The following is a 27,947-nucleotide window of genomic DNA, read 5'->3' on the forward strand; positions in this document are numbered from 1 at the left end:
CAACCGAGTCGCTTGGGAAAGACATTCTCTGACCTGTTGAGCTGCCTGTAGGCTGTGGAGTATGCTCCAGGCTCCCAGCTTTGGTGAGCTGTTGTCCGTGCTGGGATAGGCTTTGGTGATGCAGCAGTCTGAGTCATTTCTGTTCCCGAAAGTAACCCCAATGTTGGGTTCAGGGTGGAAGACAAGAAAATTCACTTTAGAGACTGGAAGCTTTAAAATGAAAACTTTATTTTCTGAGCACCCAGGGAAGCAGGCAATTCAGGATCTGAAAGAGTCCGAGAAGGGAAATTTTACAACATTTTTAAAGAATGAGAACACAAAGCTGGGGGATGGGGGAGGAGGGAAGCCACGATGTTATGCAATTATATTTTGACATTATGGGTTAAACAAGGGAGTAGCATTAGAGACTGGGCTGTATCCAGGGCACCTGGCTTCAAGATCCTTAATGTATTCTCCTAGACATTAGGTCCAGAGCTCAGAGTGATGTGGGGAGAAGGGAACAGGTCAGCTGCCTGGAGTTAATTAAGGCACAACAGGTTATGTATTTTTATAACTCATGCACTTTGGTTTAGATAACACAGGTTCTATAGTCTTTACCTGTTCATAGACAATTAAGAAAACATTTGGAGAGGTGGGATGGGGGTTCGTTCTTAGGCCTGGGACGGCAAGATGAAGAAGGTGTCCTTCAGATGGCTGGACGCAGACAACTGTCTCCGTACAAGGTGTCCCTGAGATATCTGGACTCGGATAACTATTTACAACAGAAGCTATTTGGTTTTGGGGAAGTCCCCAGCTCCCCTAGGGGGTGGGACCTTGAATTTAGTTTCTCCCTATGATTAAATGGAGTCTGAAAAGGAAATGGTAGTCCTTAGAATACGTTTCTTTTGCTTGTTCCCAACACCCAATGAAACTCATTGGTCCACTAAATTGGACTTTGATGGTATCACCACATTGGACTGTCACAGGCTCCCTAACAGGGGTGAGAGGATGTGTGTGTGGTGTCTCTCCAGAGGAACCGGCTGGTTACTGTGAAACCAAAGCAGGAGCCTCACTTTTGTCAAAGAACCACATTGTTATACATTGTTACTGTCTCCATTCCTTAAGAGTTAAGTTTCTGGGGTTGGGGATTTAGCTCAGTGGTAAAGCGCTTGCCTAGTAAGCACAAGGCCCTGGGTTCGGTCCCCAGCTCCGAAAAAAAAAAAAAAAAAAAGAAAAGAAGGGAAAAAAAAAGAGTTAAGTTTCTCCGTCTAAAGTATCCTGCAAGCCATGTTTTTCAACCTAAGTTGAACTTGTAACCCCATGATGTTTGGCCACCCTCTTGCCCTGCTAAACTCTGAACCTGTGTGGTATACGATTTCCCTTTTGCTTGGGAAAATGTCTTCCCAGACACATTGATGGCTCCCCTTCCACATGATGGGAACTTGAACTTATTTTCAATGCCTCCTTTCTGACAGTCAATTATCCAGAGAGCTGTCTGGGATACATGCCCAATTGAAATTAAACACTTCATCCTAACACAGGGTTTCCCCTGTACCTTATAAGCTGCCATTTACGTGCCACGCCTGTCTCCTCTCTATCCCTCTGGACCAAACACCCCTGCTGCCTCTCCCTTGTTCTCCTTCCCTCCTCCCTTATCTTCTATCTCATGTCTTTGCCTCTTATTCCTCTGCCCTTTGTCCCATTGAGTCAAATAAGTCGCCTCTGCGCCAAGATCTTGGTTTTAGATCTTAAAAAGGTTGTGATCAGGGTTGGGGATTTAGCTCAGTGGTAGAGCGCTTGCCTAGCAAGCACAAGGCCCTGGGTTCGGTCCCCAGCTCTGAAAAAAAAAAAAAAATTGGGAGATCGAGAATCCCAAAACTAAAAAAAAAAAAGGTCGTAAGCCCTTTTACCTTGTGCAACTCTAAATACAATATGCTTTAATTAGACAGTCATGGGATTGGCTTTTCCCCTCAGGTCTAACACACAAGCTAGTCATCGGAAAGCAAGGAAAGTCAATGGAGAAAACGCCTCTATGAGACGAGACTGTGGACAAGCCTGTAGAGCATTTTCTTAATTAGTGATTGATGGGGGAAGGCCCTGCCCACTGTGGGTGGTGCTATCCCTGAGCTGGTGGTCCTGGGTTCTATAAGAAAGCAGGTTGAGTAAGTCTTGAGGAGCAAGCCAGTAAACAGCGCCTTCCATGGCCTCTGCACCAGTTCCTGTCTCCAGGTTCCTGTCCTGCTTGAGTTCCTGTCCTGACTTCCTTTGATGTGGAGGTGTAAGCAGAATAAACTCTTTCCTCCCCAAATCGTTTTGGTCATAGTGTTTTAATCACAGCAATAGGAAGCCTCCTGTCACACAGCTAACACTGAGTCCTTTAACACTGAGTCACATCACTAACTCTTTGTTGTTCTTGACACAGGGGCTCACTTAGTTGCCTAGGCTGGGCCTGAACTCACTATGTAACCCAGGCAAGCCTTGAATTAGAGATCCTCCTGCCTCAGCCTCTGGAGTATCTGGGATTCTAGGCCTATGTCACTAGACCCAGTTCTTATGTCTGATTGTAATCTAGTTACCTTAAGTCTAAACTCCTTATAATGGCCAATACTATATAAACGTCATGGAAATTGCTGTTATATTGTGTGGCTTGGAAAAAAATAACCTGTACCTGGTGAGAATGGATGCAAGTTTTAGTTCAGCCGACTTTTTTTTTAAGACAAGGTCTCTCACCTTTAATTTCCACACCCAGGAAGCAGAGGCAGATGGATCTCTGTTCGAGGCCAGCTTGTCTACATAGCAAGTTCTAGGACAGCCAGCGTTATACAGAAAAACTCTCTCAATCAATCAATCAATCCAACAATAAAAGGGAGGGGGAGAGATCAAGGTCTCTCACTGTATAGACCTGGGTGGCCTGGGATTTGTAACATAAACCAGACTGGCTTGCCCTGAACTAACAGAGGTCTACCTGCCTCTCCCTTCCCAGCACTGGCATTATAGGTACACAACCATGTCACATTTATATACAGACACACACACACACACATATACCTTTCAAAAAACAAACACACACACACACACATATACACACACACACACAAGTACTTTCCTTAATAACTTCAACTTTTATTTCATATTGACTGGTTCTAAATTCTATTTTACAGCATAAATCAAGAATCCTAGCTTAAAATGAGCTGGGGTTCCAGTTCCCACTGACAGTCCCAGACACAGAGAAGGCTGAAACAGGAGGATTATCCTGAACTCAGGAGTTTGATACTGGCCTGAGCAGCATCCCAAACCTCTCTCCAAAGAGAAAAAGTGAAAGTTCTGAAAGACTAAAGTGAGGGGCTAGCCCAGAGCTCTGAGATACTAAAGTGAGGGGCTAGCCCAGAGCTCTGAGATACTAAAGTGAGGGGCTAGCCCAGAGCTCTGAAGGACTAAACTGAGAGGCTAGCCCAGATTAGTGACAAGACAGCAGCACAGCAACTGGTGAGTTTGGGGTAAAGGTCATGGAACAGTGTCTGATCATTCTGGTTGTTATGTAAGAAAATGTCTGGATTTTTAAATGATTGGTAAATCATTAAGAACCTCCATAGAAATAAAACCACAGGAAGAGAGAGAGGGCCAAATGGCAGGGCGAGGGGTATACAGGGATTGTACTGTCTAACTTGAGATGCACAAGCAGAAGTCGGTGTTACACTTCCTGTCTTGTAATCTACCGCCACAGCCTTGGTTGCTTTCCTCTCACCATGCCTTATGGTCAGAGTGTCTGCCCATTTCTACTACCTCCTTAGCTCAGACTGAAAAGGAGGGATAAACAGGGAAAATTCAGGGAAGCGAAGAAAGAAAAGGAGCCTCTGACTCTGAGTCTGGCTCAAGTCCCTCATGAATGAGAGTGAGGCATTCCAGCACGGTTGTCAATGTGGGTTTGGAAGACATATTAGAAGCATGATGAATGCTAAGGCAAGGATTGGGTAAACTGGGTTACCAGCTGCATATTACACAGGTAGGTAATAGGAACCTTTGTTGTGCTAGATGTGTAACGGCATTGTAGGACCATGTCCCTGCTCTTAGAGGAGAGATGAGGGTATATATGGCAGTTAGGGGTTGAATAGTTTGTACCCAGAGGCTGGAGAGATAACTCAGTAATTAAGAGCTAGTATTGCTCTTGCAAAGGACCTGGGTTCAGTTCCCAGTACCCACATGGTAGCTCACAAGAGTCTGTAATTCCAGTTTCAGGGGATCCACCAACTCCTGCTGGCTTCCTCAGGCCAGGCATGCAGATGGGCACTTCTATGTAGTAAGGCGAACGCTCAGACACGTAATTGTTTTAAAATGCAATTAACTGAAGTGAGTCAGCAAAAATGATTGTTTTGTCATTATTAAACACACATTCAATGAGAAATATAAAACAGTTCTAGCAAAATGTTGCCAGTGAAAAACAGGGAGTGGTGACTTGGACCTATAATCCTAGCACTTACAATGCAAAAGAGGTGGAGCGCCAAGAGTTCAAGGCCAGCCTGGTCTACAGACTGAGTTCCAGGCCAGTCAGGACTGCACAGTGTGACTGTCTCAAAAAAACGGGAGATGTAAGGGATGTGAGTAGGGGACAAAAGGTAAGTGAATCTATGTAAAAGGTAGAGATATTATTGCCTGCTATTATGCCAACACTGCAATTTTCCTGAACATCTTAAATGTCTCAGGACATTAAGGAAAATGTCATTTCATGTTAACTATCTTGAGTCTAACAATCAGTGTTATGGTTGTATACCAGAATATTTGCTTCCTCAGGACTTAGAAGTGAAGTGTCACAGTATGTAAAATTTATTTCCAAGTAGCTTAGCAAAACAAAAGCATATAAACATGTCTTAAATGTGCATAAAGTAAGTGTACAAATGAAAGAAACGGTAAGTCTAGGCAGGGCATAGTGGCTCTGAGCATGGTGGTACCAGCCTGTCAACCCAGTCCTGTGGTTGAAGTCACCGAACCTGGGTCTACATTATCAGTGCCTCACCCACCCCCAAACCCAGCACATCCAACACAGACTACACAAAACTCTCTCTCTCTCTCTCTCTCTCTCTCTCTCTCTCTCTCTCTCTCTCTCTCTTTCTTGCAACAAAATATCAAGTCAGACGGATCCCTGGTCTTCTCAGAGGCCCTGAGGAAAGTCAAAGGGATCATGGTTCTGAGCCCTTGCCTGGGCCGACTTGGTAAGGTCTGATCCACACTGGAGCCAGGGCCTCTAAGGAGTTAAGGTTTCAGATCCTGGGTAAATGGCTCCCCTGTCCCCACCCGACAGTGACTGTGGTTATCAGTCCTAAGGCCAATGTGTCTGAAGTATCCTGTGTTCTTTTGCCAAAGTTGTCTGATTTAGCACTCAGTGGACCTTAGCCATTTTCCTCCACAAATGGTATATAAAATGTTGTACTTAATGGACTGGATTGGCAGGAGACATAGCTTGTGTAAGATCAGCTAACCCCAGCTCTCTGTTCTTTATCTTCTCAGTTCCTAGCCCTCCCCCCCAGGGACCCTGTCACTGAAGAGTGACTTGATAGTCCAGGTCTCCCCCTCTTCCCCTCCTCTTCCCCGCCCCCCAATGCGAGTTTTCTAATTATATGTCTGTGTGCATGTGAACCAAGATGCCTGCAACAGCCAGAAGCAGTGAGCTGCCTGATGTGGGCAGGGTACAGGACTCAGGCCCCTGGAGGAGCAGAAAATTCTGTTAACCCCTGAGCCACTTTTCCAGCCCTCTCTATATATTTTTATATTTTGTGTATGTTATATATAAATTTAACTTATATATGATGTATAAATATATAAATTATATAAAATTATATATAAACATATATAAATTAAAATTATATAACATCTTGGAAAAGTCTCACCTTGTTACATCTCTAACTAAAACTAGCTTTCAGCTGCTACCTAAGGTCTGAAGAGAAAGTTGTCTAAGGAAGGCATCCATACACAATCTAGCAGGATCTGGCCCCTGCCTCTTCTGTCCACTATCAATTGTTCCTTCTGGTCAAAGAGACGATATCTCAGTTGTAGGTGGAACCCTAATGTTCAAAGCTACTCCAAACCTGAAGTAATTAATCCAGTTAAGCCATTCAACCACTGGGCCAAGGGATCACCCCTGGGTGAGACAGGTCCACCCTTAGCAAACCAGGCACAGCATCAGGCAGTGATTGTGCAGCCTTTCATTCAAGCACTGGGAGGCAAGTGGATCTCTGAGTCTGAGGTCAATCTGGTCTACAGAGCAAGTTCCAGGACAGCCAGGACTACACAGAGAAACCCTGTCTCAGGAAAGAAAGAAAGAAAGAAAGAAAGAAAGAAAGAAAGAAAGAAAGAAAGAAAGAAAGGAAGGAAAAGAAGATAAGTCCAGGCTCGCCTTAAGTCGTCCTCTAGACATTGGTTGAATAACTATCTCTTTAATGAGATGATATTTTTTCCTTCTCTTAATCCCTAATATACCCATCTACACCAGGACAGTCCCCACAAACAGTCCTGAGGTTCTGTATAAGCAAGACTGAAGTGGGAACATACAGGTTCTTTGGAAAGTCAGTTGTGCTGGATGGTGTTTTGCTAAGGCAAACACAGGAAGCAGACACAGGTAAAAGGATGTTCTGCTAAAGCAAACATGTGAAAGGACACGCGATGAAGGATTCTTCCCTAACGACAGGCAGGTATTGGTCTGTCTTACACTGCATGGTTGAGCTCCATTTGTGGGACTCCATAGAGAGAAATGCACCAAAAACCGTCTGGTGGTGTGCTGCAACTTCTTGTCGATTCTGCGGACTCAGGCCGATTGGCAGAGTGACGTCAGCTGAGACAGACTCACTTATGGAGGTCATGTGCATGACATTTGGAGGGAGAATAAAAAGGACCTGATGGACAGCGACAGAGGCTGAGCTAGCCTTGCTTGCATAGCTAAATGCTTCTTGGTCTTTGCTGATCTTCACTGAGAGCAGCATAGCTGAGAACTTTCTCTATTGGCCTTGGCCCCTCCTGCTGACTCCTGTGGAGGCTGAGGCCTGGCTGTCCCCGCCAGGTCATGCCACTGTTGCTGCTATCCCTACTCTACTGAACTGGACTGCTGGTGAATCCGTGAAGCGTTTGCGAGTGGAGCCAGCTGCCACTGCTAACTGCTGAACTGAACTGCCCATTTCCTGACAACATAGACTGGAGTTGCTCCAAAGAACCTTGCTAAACAGGTCCACTTCCCCCCACCCCTATCCTTTCTTTTCCACTACCTCTGGTGGGTGCTGGGCTAGAAAGGAGATTTAAAGCGTTTAAGAACCATCATTAAAAGTAGACTTTTTAAAAATTGAAGTTCCACATGGCCACTCCATGGTATGGTTTATGGGGAGGACTTTATTATAGAAATGAGAGAGAAGGAGACTGGACACAGCCAGCAGCAGACTGGACCTGGTGAGGAGAGAAGCAAGAGCAGAGCAGAGAAATGGATGCGATGAGAGGAGAGAGGGAGAACTTTGAGAGAGCGAGAGGCCGAGAGAGCAGAAGAGAGGAGAGAGAGCGAGAGAAGAGAGAGAGAGCCCGAGCAGAGAGCGTAGAGAGCGAGAGAGCGAGAGCCAGAGCAGAGCGAGGAGCGAGAGAGAGAGCGAGTAGAGAGCGAAGAGAGCGAGAGCAGAGCGAGAGAGAGAGAGAGAGAGAGAGAGAGAGAGAGAGAGAGAGAGAGAGAGAGAGAGAGAGAGCGAGAGAGAGAGAGAGAGAGAGAGAGAGAGAGAGAGAGAGAGAGAGAGAGAGAGAGCGAGAGAGAGAGAGAGAGAGAGAGAGAGAGAGAGAGAGAGAGAGAGAGAGAGAGAGAGTAGCTGGGGAGGGAAGCCTGTAAGCTGGAGGGAGCTTAGGGTAAGAGGAGATGAGAAGGGCTAGCTGGGTCTGGCTGACTTTGAACTATGCTAACAGACACTTGAGGTCCCAAAGGAGCCTGGAGGCCACCGTATGCTTTGGTACATTACTTGACAGCACAGGTAGCCATTTGTCCCTTCTGCCTTTTGGAATTTTGGGAAGTGGAATTTCCTTGGAATTTGACAGTTGGGTCCACCCAGAGAGGGACAACTTTTCCTTTATTCTTTCTTAGATGCTGTCCGGCGCCTAGGTCTTCTTTTTCTGGCAATTTAGGATCCCTTACTTTTTCTCTAAAGCTCCAGTCTCCACCGCGTGGCTGTCCTTCATGCCTGCTTAACTCAAGCAACGTAGCAATTTTTCCTTCTTGTCTCCACTCTCCCCCTTGGGGCAGCTGTTGAGATTACAGTTTGCTTACCCTGGTATTTGTTCGGTTTTGGTTTTTAAAAAAATTCAATAGTGTTGTCCTGTTTGACCCGGCAGTGGTTACACACACCTTTGATCCCAGCTCTTGGGAAGCTGAGGCAGGTGGATCTTTGGGTTCAAGGGAGGCCAGTCTGATCACAGAGTGAGTTCCGGGACACCCAGAGCTACACAACCTGTGTCAAAAACCAAAAAACTAAACCAACTTTGGCTTTGCATGACTTTTGAACTTTTCCTGCCTTTTAATTCTTTAGTCATTGGAGAAAATGATTTCTTTCCTGCAACCTTGATGGTATCATTATCATCTCTGCTCCAGAGCTCCAACCATACCCCCCTCCCTCCCTCTCCCTCTTCCTCCCTCCCTCCCTCTCTCTCCCTCCCCTCCCCTCCCTCCCTCTCCCTCCCCTTGCCCCCTCTCTCTCCCTTCCCCCATGGCTTTTGTTCTCGAGGCTGAAAGGAAGGCAGAGAAAGTAAAGGGGACTGGGAAGGGAGGGGAAAGCATGTCTCACTTCAGAATGTACTGGAAGTTTCTCTGGAGTGACCGGTCTCACTACAGTTAACTGTGTTGAGGAGGTTGCTCACACAGAGGCAGTATTCTTTTTACATAAAGTTATTTCAAGGGTTGATAAAGAGCCTTGAGTCACGCTTACACTCTAAGCATACATATCCCTTGTGTGCCTTTTCTATGATGTAGAACTACAAATTTCTGGAAATCTCACAAATAAGACAAAAAACCATATTTACAGTAAAAGCATATCTCAACTCATTCGTGCAAACCTCATGACAAGGTTTTATGTCATCGGCTGTAATTGTATCTGATAGATCTCAGAAACCACCCTATGATCACATTTAAAGTCCTTAGCAACCTTTAGAGAAAGACCCTTCAGAAGCCACCAAATCATAAAGACTGATGTAGACGCAGCCAGCTCCCTTGAGAAGCTCACAACCACGCTTGTGTGCACTAGCCTTTTCCTCCATGCTTCAGTTGATCTCCCCACCTGAATCAGTGTTAACATCTCTTCCTAATAAACTCCACCTCTAGCCAAGAGTGGTGTATGTCTCTAGCCTTTAAGCCCAACACTTGGGAGGCACAGGTAGGCGGATCTCCATGCATCTGAGGCCAGCCTAGTATACATTATGAGTTCCATCCAGGACAGCCCAATGACAAGGCTACTGTCTGGTCCCAAAGAAACTGGGGACAAATAGCTAACTGTGGTTCCAATTACACCAAAGTACACACTGGCAGCAAGAACCAGTACCTATGGCTCCTCTTAGCTCTTCTCACCCTCCCTCCAAACTACTCCAGCCCAGGGGCTTCCCTTCTGATCCCCATATAATCCCTCCCAGCTTCTGATGCGGATATAACCCTGCCATTTTGGCCATGAGCTCTCTTGGTTCTTCTCTTGGCGCTCTCTCTCTCTCTCTCTCTCTCTCTCTCTCTCTCTCTCTCTCTCCATCCCTCCCTCTCCCCTCCTCTCTCTCCTCTCATAGCCCCGTTCGGTCTGCTGGCCATGTTTAGTTTGCTCTTTTATCTTCCTGCTCTGGCCTCTTCCAGATGCCCTGGCTGTTTTCCCTCATATGCACAGTAAAAACCTCCTCAGCCATTCCTTGGAGTTGCATGCTCTCGTTTCATTGTTACCACATCCCGACCAAATGTGGTAAGAAAGTGGCTCCTTGTTTCTCCTAGACTGCTCTAAGTCTCCTGAGAGTTTCTTTGGTCCCATGTCTGGGTAATGTGTTTGCAGTACACTGTGTGGTCTCGTCGTATACTCAGCACGCAGGATCACAATGGACATTGTGACTAGTCCTCTAGTGCTTCGTAAACTCTGAGAGCAGGGCCTGTCTTTATTCTGGTGCCTCCAGCATTGGTCTGGCACACAATAATTATGTGTTCAGTATATGGAATGGGCTTCTATCTTCTTGAATGTAAAATAGAGTAATTGAGATCCAGGAGATTTAGGAGCATAGAGTAAAGAGACAGAAGGCAGGGAGAGAGCAGAATCTGACCTCAACAGGTGAAACTATTAGGCGCGCGCACACACAGAGAAGGACAGCCTATCTCTCAGGAATGAAGGGATCTACAAGATGGGGAAAAACATGCTTGGGACCCTACATAGGAGGCATGTGGGTCTTGGGAATGAAGAAGTTAACGCAGCTGTTAGGGGGCTATGTAAGGATCTTCATTTTCTTCTCACTGGAATTTTCTGCTTCAGGCAGCACAGATTATCTTGGGAGGTAAACTGTCACTGTCCCAGCAGACATTCTCGTTAGAGTTGAGCAAGGTCCGCTGTAATCTCATAGGAATCCTGTTTTCGCTATGGAGGAAGCACTCTGTCGGTTACTCAGGACAGTATTCCCAGCACGTGGGAGGTAGAGGCAGGAGGATCATGAACTGATGGGCATTCTAGAGTGGTAAAGGCCAACCTGGGCTACACGAAACGTTTGCTTTTAATTAACTATGTATAAAGCACTAACGCTATTTGAGTTATAAGATCAAGAAGCTAAAAATCTGTGCAACCATCTCAAATTTGCAGGAAACCCTTTTGTTTTCATTGCTCTAATTCCCGACCTCCCAGGATTTTACGGTCAGGAAAATCAGGGACTACAATTCCCATAAACCCTCTGGGTAGTACCGCCTGCCAGATGTAACCAGGACTGCGTTCCCTAACGAGCCTCCTGACGTTGCGTTTGTGTTGACCCTGTACGTCCGGAAATTCGGTTGTTAGATCTAGCAGCGGTGCAGCAGGCTGCGCAACAAGTACAAAGGTACCACCCTAGGGTTCGGAGAGACGTTAGGGCTCTGACTCAGCCAGAAAGACCAAGGTGTACATACTCCATTTTTTAGCTCCCAGCCTTGCTTTCACAGTGCCCTTAGTGCCTAGCGCTGTGGCGGTTCGATCGCCTTAGTCCCTCGGCTGCTGGCGTAAAAGCCGCGTTAACCCGCCATGCAGAGCAGAGGCGGTTCCAGGGTGTGCTTGTCTGGGGTGCGTGGGGAGGGTGTGTGGACTCAGTCCGGTGTCCTTCCTCTCTCCGCAGCGGATGCTAAGTGCGCGATTGGCCCGGTGCATGGTCTCCATGGCCACTCGCGCGTGTGTGTCGCGGGGCAGCGCGGGATCGGCGGCTGGCGGGCCAGTGGAAGCTGCTATCCGCGCCAAATTGGAGCAAGCCCTGAGCCCTGAGGTACTGGAACTGCGTAACGAGAGCGGCGGCCACGCAGTCCCAGCAGGCAGCGAAACGCATTTCCGCGTGGCGGTGGTGAGCTCTCGTTTCGAGGGGATGAGCCCCTTGCAACGGCACCGGTTGGTCCACGAGGCACTGTCGGAGGAGCTGGCTGGGCCCGTACACGCGCTGGCCATCCAGGCAAAGACCCCTGCCCAGTGGAGAGAGAACCCACAGTTGGACATTAGCCCCCCCTGCCTAGGTGGAAGCAAGAAAACTCGAGGGACCTCTTAATACCCGGATTGGGAGAACAACGATCGAATGGGTCGACTAAGAATAAACTACTCTATCACTACTACCTTATTCCTTGATTTGTACGGACCAGGGCTTCTGCCCTTTCTGCTAATGTACACCATGCAAAGGCAAAGAAGCTTCTGGTGAAAGCTTAGCTAGCCCAGGGAGCGAGCGGCCACTCACTCTGCCTGGGCTAGACTAGAGAAAGGCTGCCCAGTCCTGATGAGTCGGGAAGGGCCATGATAATAAAAGAGAAGCTGGTGCATGAGGTCAAACGGTGCTCTTAGTACCTGTTAAATTGGAGCTACAAGTTATTGTATCTGTGGGGGTGGGTGCTGCTTGACTCCACGGCCCACTTGTGTGTCACAGGGTAACTTTTGGGAGTCACTCCTCCCACTGTCATATGCTTCTAGAACTCAGGTAGCCCATTAAGTTTACAGAGCTGTTAGATCCCTACAAGCATTCTAACCTGTAGGCTAGAGAAGGGATTTGTGAGGAAGTGAACTATTTGGGTTTTGCAAAGATTCCAAAATTAACCCAGAAAAGAGGGAATTCCTGCATTTGAAGCAGAACCAAAATAAACATTGGCTAGGTTTTCAAGAGAAGTTCAGATAATGCCCCAAAGCAGCTATCCAATGTCCTTTTACGTGGGCATCGAGAAAAGCACTGTTGAACATACCTTGGGCTGAGGAGATGGCTCAGTTCCAGGGCACTTGACACGCTTGTGTGAGTCCCAGCAATGAAGGTATGTATGTATGAGTGTGCGATCTTGTCCACTTCTGACCATAAATGGTTTCTATATTGGACCTACTAAAGGCCTCAGAGCACTGTATAGCAACACACACCAGTATTAGGAGCAGAGACAGGCAGGTCCCTTTGAATCCAAGGCCACCCTGGTCTAACTAGTGAGACTCTCAAAAAACAAACAACAACAAATAGCAATGCAGCTTGATTAAAGCGATGGAGTTGACAGGGTAATCAAGGGCAAGCTGCAGGCAGTAGGAATTCCCAAAAGGCATTGCTTAAAACTGGGGTCCAGAGAGGTGGTATCGCATTTATAAGCACTTTCTGTTCTCCAGGGGATCCAGGTTTGATTCCCAGCACCCACTTGGTGACTCACAAGGGCCTGTAGCTCCAGTTGCAGGGGATCTAATGCCCTCTTCTGGCCTTGATGGGTACCAGGCACATGTGGTGCCTACATCCATATGCAGGCAAAATGCTCACGCAAATAGAATATATGTTTATGTTGCTTTTTGCAAGAGTAACAAGGGCTCTTAACCCACTAGAACCAGCATAAGTAAATGCTTTTTAAACAAAATGTAGATTTGAGGTACCCCATTCCATAAGTCCATGGTAAGAGAGGGGGCTTGCTTATTTTGGCCCTGAAGAAGGAATCGTTTCTCCCACACAAGTTTGTCTTCCCCAGATGGTCAGGATGGCGAACTGTGAATGGAGAGGCCAGGACGCACACACAGCCGCTTTGAGTTTTAAGGGTTCAGACCCTTTATTTTTCAGCAGTATTTTTCATTTCATTTTTTTCACATCAATGGAGTCAGGTTCAGGGCTCCCCGGGAGACAAACAAGTGGCTGTGTCTCCCCTGGGGACGTAAGGGAGAGGGCCACGTCCAGCAACGGAATGATGAGGGAAGGGGCGCTCACACACTGGGCACTGGAGGAGAAGGCAGTCCTTTGAACACAGACACGATTAAACAGTCACCACCTGGCTCGGAATGGCCTTAGGGTCGAGGGCACCAGACGCAGCATAAGGAGGGTGAGTTTGGATTTTTTTTTTTTTTTTTTTTTGTAGTTTAACTTCCTTTTAACTTTTTTTTTTTTTTTTAACATTTTACAAACAGCTAAAAACTACAACACGTCACAGCTACGGTGGGAGTGGGAAGAGTACCAAAGAAAGCAGCCACAAGAGTAGGGTAGGACGGGGGGCAGCTCTACCTACAGAGGCTGTTCTGTGGAAGGGCAAGATGGGGAAACTGAGGCTTCAGGTCCCTGCATTAGGGGTCCCTCACGACCCAGCCTTTTTGAGAAGGGTTAGGGGATGGACCCCTGCTTCCTGCCCTGCCCCAGCTTCTTGTGCTTTCAGACCTGCTGGTTTGACTATGTGTGCCTGGTTATTTCCCTTTCTTTCCTCTGGTACACTGCCTGTGTGGACAGGTCAGATGGGAGGGCTGTGGCTAGTGGGTAGAACCTCTCTAGAGGAAGGAGAGAGTAAGTCCTTGTCAGGTGCCCTCAGGTCCCCCAAGATTGCAGGGCTCACCCCAGCCTGACCGAGGAGTTCTGCCTGCAGCCCCAACACAGGTACAAGATTCTGGGAGTTACGATAGAAAAACAGTGTTGTGTGTGTGCTCACTGAAACTACTACTCTTGGCTTATAATTGAACAGTATAGTGGTACCCCTACCCCATGGCACACATACACACACACACGCACACGCACGCGCACACACACATGAGTGTATGTATACATCCACACACAGTCCAGCTAAGCTGCCTCAGAACTTACATATAAATAAGAATCAGAAAACTAATTCCATAAAATCCAGGCTTCACACTTGTAGCCTGAATTGAGGTGAAAACGGAGGCTAAGGTTTATTGCTACTCCCCAGCATCCTTGGGAGGCTCCCACTCAAGAAGTTCTTTTGGTCCAAGCCTCAGCCCCCACTATAACTCCATACCTGTGGTTCACCAGGGCCTACGCGGAGGGAATGATGGGAAAGGCAGAAGTTCTGGAACCCCTGGAGCAGGGAAACAGTCGCCCCCACCCCCGCTAACACTGAGGGAGAGAAGGATGCAGCTCAGCCTTCTCCTTGTGCAAAGTTGAGGGTGGCAGCAGGTGGGGAGTCCCTCCTCCCAAACGTGGGACAAAGGGACCCTCCCTGTAGCCCCTGCCCGTCAGGGTCACACACATGCACACAGGCACACAGCTACGACACCAAACACGGAGTAGGACCAGGACAGCAGGGCAGGGTAGGGATAAAAGAAATTATTGGTCACAGTGTGCCTGCCATCCCTAAAGCCCCTGAGACACTCCCCCACCCCTCACTGCAGCACCTGTCCCCGGGTCTCAGGCAGCTTCAGAGCCAGAGAGCTACCAAGGGCAAGCGCAGCTGAGGCGAAGAGGATGGGAGCGGCCTTGGTGATTCCCACAAAGGACGTGAAGATGCTGATCCCCAGTACGGCTGCCAGCTTACACAGGGCATTCAGGAAGCCGAAGGCCGTCGTCCTGCTCAGGGCCAAGCCATGTGGCCGTCGGGGTCCAGCGGAAGGGAGAAGGGCAGGTGGGAAGGCAGAGTGGGGTAAGACAAAAGCAGTGTGCAGGAGCGGGAAGGGAGGATGGAGTAGTGACGGAGGGGGTGGGGCATACAGACACATTGCGAGACAGGAGAGAAAAGAGACAGAAGCAGAGGTTAGTAATTAGCAGTTAGGAGCCAAGACAAGAGCTCCCAACTGTTAAGGAAAAGCTCAGCAGGGATGTGTGTCCTACCCCTAACAACACCCTTATCCCTCCCAGATTCTTATCCCTAACGATAATCTTTCAGTTCTCCTCCTCATTTCGCCCCAGTCCTGTAGCTCCCAAACCTTCTCCCCTGCCCCTGCAGCACTCCAAACTACCTCTTGTCGGAAGGGTAGAGTTCAACAGTCAGCACGTCCAGCGCGTTCCAGGATGCAATACTGACTCCCCCAAAAAGGCAGAGCAGAGCGATCATGGCTGACTCACTGTTCCCAAAAGACAGGAAGAAGCAGGAAACACAGGACAGCACACTGGAACCAGCTGGAACCAGGAGAAGAGACAGCCATGAAACCCAGTCGTGGCCCAGCTTACTACCCAGCTAGCTTTGCGACCACCCCAGATAACTGTTTCCCAGGGTAGCCAAAAGGAAGGCTTTTCACGTGTCCTCAACCCCTGTGTTGGTTAATAACCCCTTCAGTAGCAGCCATTTATTCAATACCAACTGTGAACTAAGTCACAGGATGTTTTCTATGGACCTGTCTGAGACCAGCCTTCTGAGAGCGGTGCTGCTTCCTCTGTGATTGCAGGTGAAGGCTAACAGGGTGTAACCAGTCCAAGGTGGAGCTGAACCCCAAATCTATAACCTCAAAGTCTTTACCCTACTTGCCTACCATCCTATTTCTTTAACCCCTAGAGTAACTTCTGTGCCAGGCCCACCCCCATTTTGTAGCACCCCTAAACAAAACATGAGAGGGAGAAACTCTCTAGCCAGTGTTTTCCACAACTAGAGGTGAGAAGCCTGCTGACAGCCCGCCCCAGCCCAGGCTGCCTCTGTTCTGCACCAGCCAGCACCCAGCCCGCAGCCCCTTACCAAGCATTCTGAGCCTGCCAATCTTGTCCATGAGCAGAGCAGACACAATATTTCCAGGGAGCACAGCCAGTGTCCCCAAGAAGCTGACAAAGTACACCATGTAGGCACCTTCGCCCGTCCCTGTCACATCTAGCGGGCAACCTTCCTTATTGTGCAGGAATGTGCTGTTCACCAGGCGGCTGTTCACGAACTTGTACTCAAACAGGTCTAGAAGATCAGGACACAGGGCGAACATGAGAACGGCTACCTCTCATGTTCTGGAAGTTAGTGGTCAGAGGCTCTCAGCGTCATTGCTGACACTCACTGCAGAGCATCCAACATCACCATGGGAACTAGCAATTTTCTCAGCAGAGGGACCATAAGCAAGAAGCCTGTGTGACACATCTGAGCTTTACTAGTTTTTATTTCCTTGTTCATCCTTTTTGTCCCCTGAGCTGGCTACAAGCAGGAGCCCTGTTGTTGGCCTGGGAACCGCTTCTGAGGAAACATTAAAAATATTTTTAAAGTCAGTCTCTCTTTCTGTGTCTCTCTCTGTCTCTGTCTCTGTCTCTGTCTCTGTCTCTGTCTCTCTCTCTCTCTCTCTCTCTCTCTCTCTCTCTCTTTCCCTTTCCTGCGAGGTGAGAAAAGCTTACACAATACTCCATTTAGAGGTGGGATGTTAGTCAGGCAGTGGTAGCTCACATCTTGATCCTAGCACTCTGGATGCAGAGGCAGGTGGATCTCTAAATTTGAGGCCAGCCTGATTTAGAGAGTGAGTTCCAAGATAACCAGGGCTACATAGTAATTAATACCCTGTTTTGAAAAACAACAACAACGACAATTAAAAAGGAGGTGGGGTGTTTCAATCTAGCACACAGAACTCAGCCTTTTAGCTAAGACCATTAGTCAGGTTTTTGTTTGTGTCTTTCTTTTTTTTTTTTTTTTTTTTTTCAGAGCTGGGACCGAACTCCAGGGCCTTGCGCTTGCTAGGCAAGCGCCTACCACTGAGCTAAATCCCAACCCGTGTTTTACTTTTCTTAAATCTTTTCTTAGGTTTTTTTGGTTTTATGTGGTTGTTGTTGTTGTTGTTGTTGTTGGTGGTGGTGGTGTGTGTGTGTGTGTGTGTGTGTGTGTGTGTGTGTGTGTGTGTGTGTGCACGTGCACATACCATGAATGCTCAGGGGCCAGAAGACAATGTTAGATCCCCTAGAACAAGAGTTACAAGCAGGTGTGAGCCACCATGTGGTTGCTGGGATTTGAACTCAGGACCTCTGCAAGAGCAGTCAGTGCTCTCCACTGCGGAGCCATCTCTCCAGCACTGTTTTTAAAGGGTTTTATTCTTTCTCTTGGGGTTTTTTGCTTTTTTAAACAGGTCTCATGCAGCCTAGCCTGGCTTCAACTTAAGCTCCTGGTCCTCTCACTCTACCTCCGGAGCACAACACTGTACTCAACGTAGAACTCCTATATTTAATTACTAGGGATTAAACCTCACATGAGTTGGACAGGGGCTGTGCCACTGACCTCACCACTCTCAGCCCTTTCAAACTTTGAGACAGGACCTTACAAAGTTGCCCAGGTTGGCCTTAAACATTCTCAGATTTTCAATCCTCCTACCTCAGCCTTCTGAGGAGACGGATGTCAGGCCTCTGCTAGGCCAAGCTAAGAAGTGGACTGATATCATGATTCTCAGCTTTTTCCTTATTAAATATCCCTTATATTGTCTTTCTTTTCCCCAAACACCCAGTTCACCCTCCTCAAAATTACATTAACACTACCCCACTGAAACTTTATAATTACAACTAAAGGTAAAAGAACTCACATAAGAAGATACCTATTATATTTCCCAAATCCCTAGTGGTAGCCAGTAAGCAAGCCCAGGCTCCAGGGCACTCTCAGCTTGAGAACAGGAAGCAAGGGGATGTGCAAGCCTCCTCCTCCCTTCATCACAGCCCCTCTGGCTGACGCCACTGACTACCGTACCCGTGTTGTAGAACACGGTGTTGATGAATGTGCAGTTGCGGAAGAATGTGTTGCTGGATGTGACATCTTCAAAGTAACATTCCTCAAACAGGGAATCCTCAAAGGACACTGACTTCAGACGCAGCCCGATGAACCTGCAGGACCAGGATGATGAGACACGCCCCCTTAGTCCCCTCAGCCCGCCTCACCCCCCTCAGCCCCCTCAGCCCGCCTAAGCCCTTGCTCCTCAGTGACTCACGGCCCCAGACATAGTGAGACAAAGCCAAGGAGCCGTGATTATACATAGGCTTTGCCCCAAACCACTTTGTCTTGATCTCAGACTTATCAATGAGAAGGAAGTAGGAGGAATAGGGAAAAGTGATATGGAAACCACCCCCCCAACACACACACACACACACACACACACACACACACACATACTTGTCATTGAAGTACTGTCCCCCTCGGTGGATCTGATTCTCCAGTGTGAAGTTAAATGTCACGTGCTCCACGCGCTCCCCTGGGAACACTTTGGTTCGGGCTGCATAGTCCACAGCCTGGAGATGGCGGATCATGTCGGGAAACCAGACAGTCAAACCGTAGTAGCTGGAGAGTCAAAGGCATGGAATCAGACAGGGCAGATGAGACACCAGAGCCCCAGTCAGAGGGGCAGATGAACAGTCTACCTGTGTAGGGGCATGCTTACCCCAGCCTCATCCCGCACATTCTCCATCCAGCTACTGTGTTCTAGAAACTTTAAGGTCTTCTGCACTACCCATTGTACTCTCCTACCCATTCACTCTGAGGATTTAGGTCCCCACCCACCAAGCCCCAAGCGTCCCCATAATACCACATCCTTATCTCACCATGGCACCACTGCACTAACTGTAACAGCTAGTTTTATCTCTTCCTGACCGAAGGTAACCTGAGGGCTGGAACACGTCTCTTTATCCCAGTCCATTGTCTGGTAAAGACCGAATGCCTCAGTTTGAATTGCAACTTTGATGGTTTAGTTAAGTAGAGAACCCGGATAAAGCGTCAGGAGGATGCGGACAGATAGCACCCTCCCTCGTGATGTCCCCCTCCACCTCCAGCCTTATCTCTCTTCTTCAGCCACACACAACCACAACCAACACTTAGCCACCTCACCTGAAGGACATGGTGAACCATACCCCCATCATCATCAGAGTGATGCGCCGGTATTCTGGACTGAAGCAGGAGAGGAAATTCCCCCAAACCTACACAGGACGCAGTGAAGGCAAAAGGTGGCCACTCTATCGTGTACCTATTGACCTCTGATTCTTGCTTTTCCCCCTCCCTCAGTTCACCTTCACCCTCACACAGGTCAAGCCCTCCCTTCTCCACCCCTCGGTTGCTCGGTTGTTCACTCTATATTACCTGACCCCCCAGGCTCAAAGCCCGCACTCCCCAGCGCTGGTACCAGGTTCCTGTGTCCGACTGGATCTCAATCAATTCATCCTCCTGATGAATCGTTTTAATGTGGGTTACCTGGACGCAAGAAGGGGAGTGAACCGTCACGCACTACTTCCCAACCCATTCCAAGTGTCTCTCTCTCAGTAGCAAAATGGGAGGCCGGGAGCAACAACATGCCCTGGGAAGGTCACTGAACTACAGTGTGGTCTGAGACATCTAGGAAATGGGTGACCTCCAGCAGGGTCCAAGTGGGGGTTTGGGGGGTTGAGTGGGGAGAGTGGCAGCTTACTGAGAAGACTCGCTCAGGATGGCCCTTGGCTCGCATGTTGGTGTCATGAACCTGCTTCAGCACCATCCAGGCCTCATCGTGCTTCCCATTCTGGAACCACAAATGGAATTCCCAGCATGCAACTGGAACCCGTATCCAGTGTTACAGATCCCATCCCTTCAGTCTGGCTTCTAGAGTCCCAAGATACAGCTCCTCTCCGCAACACTAATCTACGGTATTACATCAGCCCAAGCTGGAGTACAGCAAGGTCTGGTGAGACTTGGTCAAGACTTGGGATGGGGGAGGCGCTTCAAGGGAACTGATGCCAGCATAGGTCCTTGGGGGTTTCTCCAGTAAAACATAAAGGAAAAGCCTAAGACAGGGAAATGACGGCCACAGAAGGAGCCATAGCCCAATCTGCTGGAGCCAGGAATAGCCTGAAGGGAGATGTAAAAGGTGGGTCCCAACTTGAGCCTGCAGAATTGTAAGCCACCCGTAGAGGAGCAGGTTTCCCAGTCTCTCCTCAGGAGACACATTTTAAGACAAAGGAAGCAAGACAAAGTCCCCCAGAGTCACGGGCTGGTGAAGGAGGAAGCGGTCAGGAGAGTGCACCAACCCCACAGCAAGCATTTTCATGCCCACACCCCCACACCCTGGAGCGATCCATTCACCTCTAAGAAGAAGCGGGGACTCTCCGGCTGCGTAGTCAGAGCCCCGATGGCAAACACAGAGGGAAAGGCACAGACGAGGACAAAGACCCTCCAGCTGTGGAACTGGTAAGCAGAGCCCATCTGGAAACTCCACCCTGGCAGACAGTCACAGAATCAGCAGAGAAGCAGGGAGCACAGCAGAGCTGGGAGCACAGAGAGTCTGAGGACAGCTTACCATAGTGGGGGATGATGGCCCAGGCCATTGCAGCTGCATACACGCCACCAATCATCCAGAACATACAGAGCCAGCTCAAATGCTCCCCGCGTTTCTCCTGGGCCAGAAACTCCGAAAAATAGGAGAAGACAATGGGGATGGAACCGCCAATCCTGGACATTTCAAAAGTAAACATTAGGAAGCAGCCATCTTCCCAATCCCTCACCCCAGTGCCCTGGGTCCTCAGTCCCCTAACCCCCACTTTATTCTCATCTGGTGTCCTACAAGCTCTTTTCCACACCAGCCACCAAGTCACTATTCTTGGGATGTCAGAAACAGGCAAGCAGGTCTTGGATCAAGGCAAGAACAAGCATGAAACCCGGAAAGTGGGTAGAGTTGGGATGGAGGCGAGATCGCTGCAGACGAGGGAACGCAGTAGGATGTGGTGCTGCATGTGCTGATCCCAGCACCAGGGGCAAAGGCAAGGGGAAAAGTTCAAGTTCCAGGCCAGCCAGGGCTGTACAGCAAGACTCTTTTCAAACAAAAATTCAAAAAAACAAAACAAAACAAAAACCTTTGAGATGGATGTCCACACCTTTAATTCCAGCATGTGGAAAGCAGGTAAATCTCTGAATTTTAGACTAACCACATAGTGTCTATCTACATAGTGTCTCAGGCCAACTATGTCTCCATAGTAACACTGTCTAAAAACCAAAACAACAAAACAAAACAACCCCCAAAAAACAACACATGGAGACAGTGCAGGTGCTGGCAGGGTAGGACTTCAGATTCTGCCAAAGAAGAGGTCAGCAAGCTTTCTTAACAAATTCAGGAAAAATCAATATGCATTCTGGGAGGGGATAACTCCAGGGTATGAGCCCAGGGGCAAGGCTTGGCCCACTGGACCTCAGGGTAGACAGCCTCAGGATAGAGGTAAGCTGGGAGCTCCGGAACAGACCAGGCGTGGGATTCCGGATGTTAGCAGGCAGGCGCCAGACTGGGAGCTGTTCTGAAGATGGGGTAGGAGTGGAAAAGGTGTGTGTCCAGTATGCCTAACACTGAGCCGAGTGTACATTACAGCAGCAACCAGGGCACAGTTCTGTCTTTAAGGACGTGGACACTCACCCAACCCCAGAAAGGAGGCGGCAGAAAAGGAAGGTGCCATAACCCTGGACGAAGGATGAGAAGAAAGCGAAGACGCTGTTGACAGAGAGTGAGATGAGCAGACACTGTCTCCGACCCAGCCGATCAGCCAGGCCTCCCCAGAGGAAGGCCCCCACCATCATGCCCAGGTACACAATGAGGCCTGCAGAGAGGAGGAAATGGGGGTGGGGGCGGCATGAGCAGATATGCCTCAATTCTCTGACCAGATTTGTATTAGCACCCCAACTCTAGGGGCTGAAACTCCTGTAGCAGAGTGGATCTGAACAATTTCTAGGAGCTAAGTTTACCCTGACATGAGAAAGAGAGAGGGGGGTGGGGAACGAAAGTGGTAGACAGTCACCACTGCAGACCAGGGGCTCAAAGGCAAGAAGGCAAATATTTGAGAAAAACACCCCTCACGTTTGCTGCTCCCTCTCCCTCCTTCCCTCCCTCTCCCTCTTCCTTCCACTCTGTCCTCTTCCCCTCCTCCATCTACTGCACAGACTACTCAGCCCTAACTCACAAGAAGTGAAATGGATCTGCCTAGACTCCTAGATACCACCCCACCCTCTCTATCCTCCCAGACTGTTTGAGATCCCCCTCCTCATAGTCATCGTCCTTGTCATCCTCGTCATCGTGTTTTAGACTAAAAATACTGTGCCTCACTGTGTAGCTCTGGCTGGTCTGGAACTCACTGTGTAGACTAGGCTAGCTTCAAACTCACAGATCCACTAGCCTCTACCTCCTGAGTGCTCGAACTAATGATGTTCACATCATGCCTGGCTTTTCCCCCGACTTTTGATGCCCTCAAAGAAGGTGATCTCTTGTTCCTTGGGAAAGAGGCTCCAAAACAAAGTTTATTCTTTATCCTTCTAGCCCCAGTACTTGGGATCCTAAAGTTCCCCCAGTTTTTTTTTTTCCTAAAACCAGAATTTGAATTAATTTTTAAAATCATCTCTAGAACTTTGCATTTAGTCAATGTCCAAACCAAGCCCAGAGAGGAAAAGAAAGACACACACACACACACACACACACACACACACACACACACACACACACACACACACACGCACGCACGGGGGTGGGGTGGGGTTGGGGAACAGGGACAGAGACAAAGAGACACAGGGAGAGAGAGATCGATGGAGAAGCCAGCCCTCTATAATTTCTTGGTGAGCATATGATATTTCTCCTTCTAGATCCCTGTCAGGAAAGGCCATCAAAGATGTTCCTGACCCCTAGATACTCCCATATCTGAGGTGTCCTTACCCACATCATCAAATAGACCCTCCCCGTATATACCAAGGCATTTCCAAGCTGACTTGTTCTGCAGTCAGGGAAAGGCAACTCAGTAGCAGGATGGAAGACTTTAACTGTAGCCCAACCCACCATGGCTATATCCGGCAGTTAGGCAAACTACCACCCACTCAGACACCGGTGAACGCCCCATCCAGCTATACTCTCTCTTTCACACACAATTTCATTTACCCAGCCTCCAGAAGAGGGTGTCTATGGGGGGATGGTGTGTGGAGAGTCAGTGGACCCTCTAGGTACAGCTTGCAGAACCACTGGGAAGGACTGGGTGGTTCCCCGCAGCCCGGTGCTTGCAGGCTTCTTACCTAGCATGCCTTTGTTGGAGTCCGACAGGCACATGTCTTTCTCAGCACTGGGCAGCACAAAGCCCACCACAAAGACCTCTACACCATCGGCCATCAGCGCCAGACCCAGCACGAAGTAGAGTGTCCACTGGAAGCGGCCATGGCCGCACTCCCGGAGGATGGTCTCATACTGCTGAGCCAATTCTTCCCGATCTTTACGCCGCTGCGCCTCCCCGCGACCCCCAGGGGGACCCTCCCCATCACTTAAGCCCCCTCTCACTCCAGCCAGGGGTGCCCCATCTGCCATCCGTTCGCCTTTGCCCCCAGACTCTGCCCGGGGGATGCCCTGATATTCTCCCTCGTAGATCTCATCATCCTCATCATGGCCCTCAGTGGCATCACTGGAAGCGCCACCTTCCTCCTCATCCTGGGCCCCTTCTCCGCGGTAATAGCCGTCAGCAGGGGCAGGGAAGTCATCATCGTCATCCTCCTCCTCAAAGCGGGAGTAGGACCTTCGGGAATACTCATCCTGGACTCTGTCGAGACCCTTCACCACCTTCTTGGCCGCGTGCTTCTTAACTTCCTTGGCAATGTCTTTGGCCCCACGGATGAACGCTGCTCGGTCTCGAAAGCCTTCTTCCATGATGGGGCTTGAGGTCGAGTCACTGGCTCTACCTTACTCTCTGCTTCTTTTTCAGCCCTTTGCTCAATGAATTGGAGGGGTCAAGAAGACCCTTTCCCCAGATGAAATGTGTTCCAGTGTCTTTGGGATCGGACTAAGAGGAACTGGCCAGAGAAGTCCAGATGGGGAAAAGGGAGAATAGGGTTTTGCTCTGCAACCAGTTCAGTAGGGTGAGTTGGGGAGGGAGACAGGGAGTAGGGAGGGGAACTGGGAAGGGGGAGCCAGGTTGGAAAGGATAAACTGAGGAGCCAAGATATTTCAGGGAGGGCTGCCTATTTTTCTTCTGGGAGGCTCTGGAGACCTAGGAAAAGGAAAGAAAAAAAAAGGTCACTAGACTGGTGAAGTGAGGACCAGTACAGAACCCTCTCAATCTAGTATTTCCGGCCACCAGCTATTAAAGAGCTGATTATCCGGGCCAACCGTGAGCCACTGGATATACAAGTCCCTTTACTTTGACGCTGGAGGGTACTAGATCCACGGGATTTGCTCCAGAATTGGTCACCTATCTGCTCCTTCCTAACCACTTCCCACATCCATTGCAAAGAAAACCCAGGAAACAGGAGAAACAAGAATTTCCTGCTCTGGGCTCCAGAGGAATTCTGGTTGAGACAGAGCTTGAGGATGATGTGCGGGAAGGACAGGCCTTCCCACCAGGTTCCTCAGCCCACTGATGGCTCTGAAGGCAGGGCCTCCCCCGGTCTTCTCTCGAAGTCCCCCAAGAGGAGATTTCTCCTAACTTAGCCTAGGAGGTAAAGCTCACCCTCCAGAGTCAGCTAGCCTTGGGTGAGCATGAGTTGTCATGGCTCCCCGGCTCCTCTTACTTAAAAGAGGAAGCTGGGGTCTTAGTGTTACAGCCCACTTATGCTTACCCCAGGACCTGGCACAGAAAAAGAAATGAACAACATGAGCTCTAGTGTGGTGACAGGAACATAGCGGGATGCCCCTGCACTCCCTCCTAAAATCCCCTAGCCAAGGCACCTCTGCCTACTCTTTAGGGTGAAGAGCAGAAAGGGACACTATCAAGGAGAATGCTGGTCAGATGCAAAGCACATGACATTTGAAGTCCCCAACCCCCTGCTTGCTGCCTGCTGATGGGCAGGCTGCCCCAATTTGCCTGAGCCTCAGTGTCCTTCTATTTAGCTGGATGGTAATTGAGCTGGGAAAACCCACTTCACAGAGTTGTGAGACTTGAACTCCCAGAATGCTTTTGTGAAGATTCGTCTGCTTCCTTCCCTGTTATATTGAAAACGTGCGGGAGCGGCGGCTCCAGTGGAGGGTCAGACTTGGCTGCTGAGGCCCAGGGTCCTCCCTAGAACTTTGTCTGGGCTTAAACTCACTTCAACAGCTGGAATTAGGTATTATCTGTTGTAAACCAGCAGGATAAGGGCCCCAAAAGGGAGACTGGAAACTGAGGTAGAAGGGACAAGGAGGGGAAGATCATGAGTCAGAGGGAGTCGTGCTATCCCCTTCCTTCAGAATGTCACAGAGAGACAGAACCCCTCTGGGGTAGGAATAGAAATGACTGGTTGAGGTCACATTTCCAATGTGAGTCTATAGTTGTACCTCATTCTTCCAGGGTCTCCCTTCCTAATCTCCCTTAATCCCTCTGGATCTTCAGGAGTCAATGAAAAATGAGTGCATAAATACCGCATTGTGTAGGCAGCTGGTAGAGAATGAAGGGGACCTACCCCCCCCCCAAATAAGACATCCCCAGATGGAGGCATAGGCTAGCCTCCCTCAGGCTTCAGGGCAACAGAGGACACAGGCTTAGATTAAGAGCAATATCATTCCCCTAAAATAATTCTCTGTTCCCACCCAGCCAAAGCCTTGACTAATGTCACACACACACACAAACACACACACACACACACACACACACACACACACACGTGGAAAAGGGTAAATAATGCCATGTCATTCAGAAAGAAACACTGGCAAGGACAGATGTAAGCAGTGGGCAACGGCGATCAGAAACAGTGGCCTCGGTGTCACCTTTTCTTCATGGTTCAGGAAACAGCAGTCCTCAGAGCCAAGGCAATTTGTGTACCTCGCCTTTCCCAACCACAGGCTCTCTCCTCAACCCCCGAAGGAGGATTTGGACCCACCAGGAGCTGTTTCCCAGGCGTGTTTACACTGTTTACCCCTCAGACCTGAGCGTGGGGGCAGGAGAGACTCCCCCAGCCACAACAGTACATGGTGGCTCAACAGCCAGCTCCCCCAGGGCCAGCAAGCCCAGGAGGAAAAGAAGACAAATTCTTTGAGCTGGTGAGGAAGTCGTGCTATATTTAGCCAGCAGAGCAGCACAGAGTGGCTGAGCTTGAGGAAGAGAGACAGCACTGGGAGAGGTGGAGTTAAAGGAGACCAGACTAGGATTTACCAAGTCCTTTAAGGCTGACTGGCTTCACCTGACCGGAAAAAACGTGTTCAGATTTTCTGCAGAAGGTGGAAAGGGCTTGTGGAAAGGGCTTCATAAGCAAACCTTTCAAGACAACTGCTTAGGTCCAGACTAGCCCCCTAAGCAAAACCCCTGCATTAGAGACCACCCAGGTTTCCAGTCATCCAGGCCATTAAGAAGTGACAAGGTCATGAAGAAGCAGTCATTGGTCAAAAGGTTCCCATGGTAAAGGACAAGGGACAGAGAAGGTGGGGGTGTGGGGGATTCCACGGTGCTCCTCTTGCATCATAGCTTGATAACTGACCCTCCTACCCCTCCACAGGACCAACAAGACTGAGCCTCACCTCTACAATCTACCCCTGGGTTTGGAAGATGGGAGCATCCAGTTCTGTCGGGGGCTGGGGGGGAGTCAGCTGAGAATGTACACGGAGAAATGCTCACAGAGAGGCTCGGGATGTGGAGAAAACGCTACACATCCACAGGATTAGGGACCGTCTCTGCCAGGATTGCGGAGACCCCCACCCCCACCTAGTCTCAGCTCGGGTACCAGGCATGAGGCCCTGAGACTGATTACACTGCTGTTCCCACCCCTGGTCCTGCTGCTGGACCATCATTCCGCACCGCTCCCCTGACCCCCTCAGTAAGCGCTTCTAGCGCCAAGCCCCAACACCTGGTTGCTTCCCATGCCTGTCTGCCCAGTATTTCATTCCTTCTGTCCTTCACCGAGCCGATTCCCCTACCCCCTAACCCACCCAAGAGAGGCAAGAGAGGCAGTACTCATTCTCTGGCCCCAGCCAAGGTCATTTACCATGGGGGGGGGGGTACATACATCAAGGTGAGGAGAGGATGGAGATTGGGGGAACCTCAGCTTACCTAACGGCCTCTCACCAGGTTTATGTAATGGGGACTTTAGGCTAAGGTAAAAAAAAAAAAATCATCGCATATATATGTATGTATGTGTGTATATACATACAAATACATATGTGTATTGCACATATATATTTATTTATTCAAGTATATTCTCAAAGCAACTGAAATAAGTGGCCCATTCCCCAAACCACCATCACCACCATCACCACCATCACCACCCTCACCCCTACAGCGGGGACAGTCACCCTCCCCACAAGCAAAGCATCAGAGATAAAATGGCTGCAAGGCTAGACGAGGATGCTTCTGCCTGGGGCGGGGTGGAGGTGAGGGGAGAGGGGTCTCACCTGAGCTTGGTTTCCCGGGTCAGGGAGTCCCCGGGTGAGGGAGGGGGTCCAGCCACAGGGCTGAGGCGGCAGCGACGACTGCTCCTCCCGGTACCAGGGGAAGCGGCACTGCAGACCTGCCCCCCGCACGCGCTCCGGCCCCGCCTCCGACCCTCCCTCCCCCGCGCCAGTGAGCAGCGGGAGAGACCATTGTGGGGGGGGGTGGCGAAAGAAAAGATGATGGGGGGACTTAGGACACAGGAAAAAAGGATGAAGGAACAGGAGGGGACTGTCAGGATGACAGCTGGAAATGATAGTCTTTCTCAGCCCCTTCCTCCCTAGCAAAAGATGCTAGGAAGTAAAGGAAGACACTGCCAGTGG

General features: G+C 49.4%; 2 protein-coding genes across 3 annotated transcripts; one reads left to right on the forward strand and one right to left on the reverse strand.

Annotated features, from left to right (window-relative positions):
• On the forward strand, positions 1-11,993 carry Bola1 (bolA family member 1). Of its 2 annotated transcripts, XM_032897702.1 has the most exons (3): positions 1-141; positions 2,209-2,214; positions 11,302-11,993. In XM_032897702.1, exon 3 carries the CDS (start codon positions 11,305-11,307, stop codon positions 11,716-11,718), a length of 414 nt encoding a protein of 137 aa, XP_032753593.1. In that variant the 5' UTR covers positions 1-141; positions 2,209-2,214; positions 11,302-11,304; the 3' UTR covers positions 11,719-11,993. The 2 variants fall into 2 exon arrangements, with proteins under 2 accessions (XP_032753593.1, XP_032753592.1); XM_032897701.1 differs by lacking the exons at positions 1-141; positions 2,209-2,214 and adding an exon at positions 10,686-11,031.
• Positions 11,994-13,197: 1,204 nt separating this feature from the next.
• On the reverse strand, positions 13,198-27,721 carry Sv2a (synaptic vesicle glycoprotein 2A). Its single transcript, XM_032897703.1, has 13 exons — positions 27,588-27,721; positions 23,318-24,279; positions 21,684-21,864; positions 20,580-20,731; positions 20,366-20,499; positions 19,716-19,805; positions 19,391-19,501; positions 19,142-19,230; positions 18,434-18,598; positions 18,014-18,147; positions 16,055-16,261; positions 15,345-15,504; positions 13,198-14,955 (listed from the first exon to the last, which is right to left on the reverse strand). The coding sequence occupies exons 2-13, from the start codon at positions 23,937-23,939 to the stop codon at positions 14,772-14,774; spliced, it is 2,229 nt and encodes a 742-aa protein (XP_032753594.1). The 5' UTR covers positions 23,940-24,279; positions 27,588-27,721; the 3' UTR covers positions 13,198-14,771.
• Between the last annotated feature and the right edge of the window lie 226 nt (positions 27,722-27,947).

The sequence above is a fragment of the Rattus rattus genome, chromosome 3 (assembly GCF_011064425.1).
Source record: "Rattus rattus isolate New Zealand chromosome 3, Rrattus_CSIRO_v1, whole genome shotgun sequence".
Lineage (NCBI taxonomy): Eukaryota > Metazoa > Chordata > Mammalia > Rodentia > Muridae > Rattus > Rattus rattus.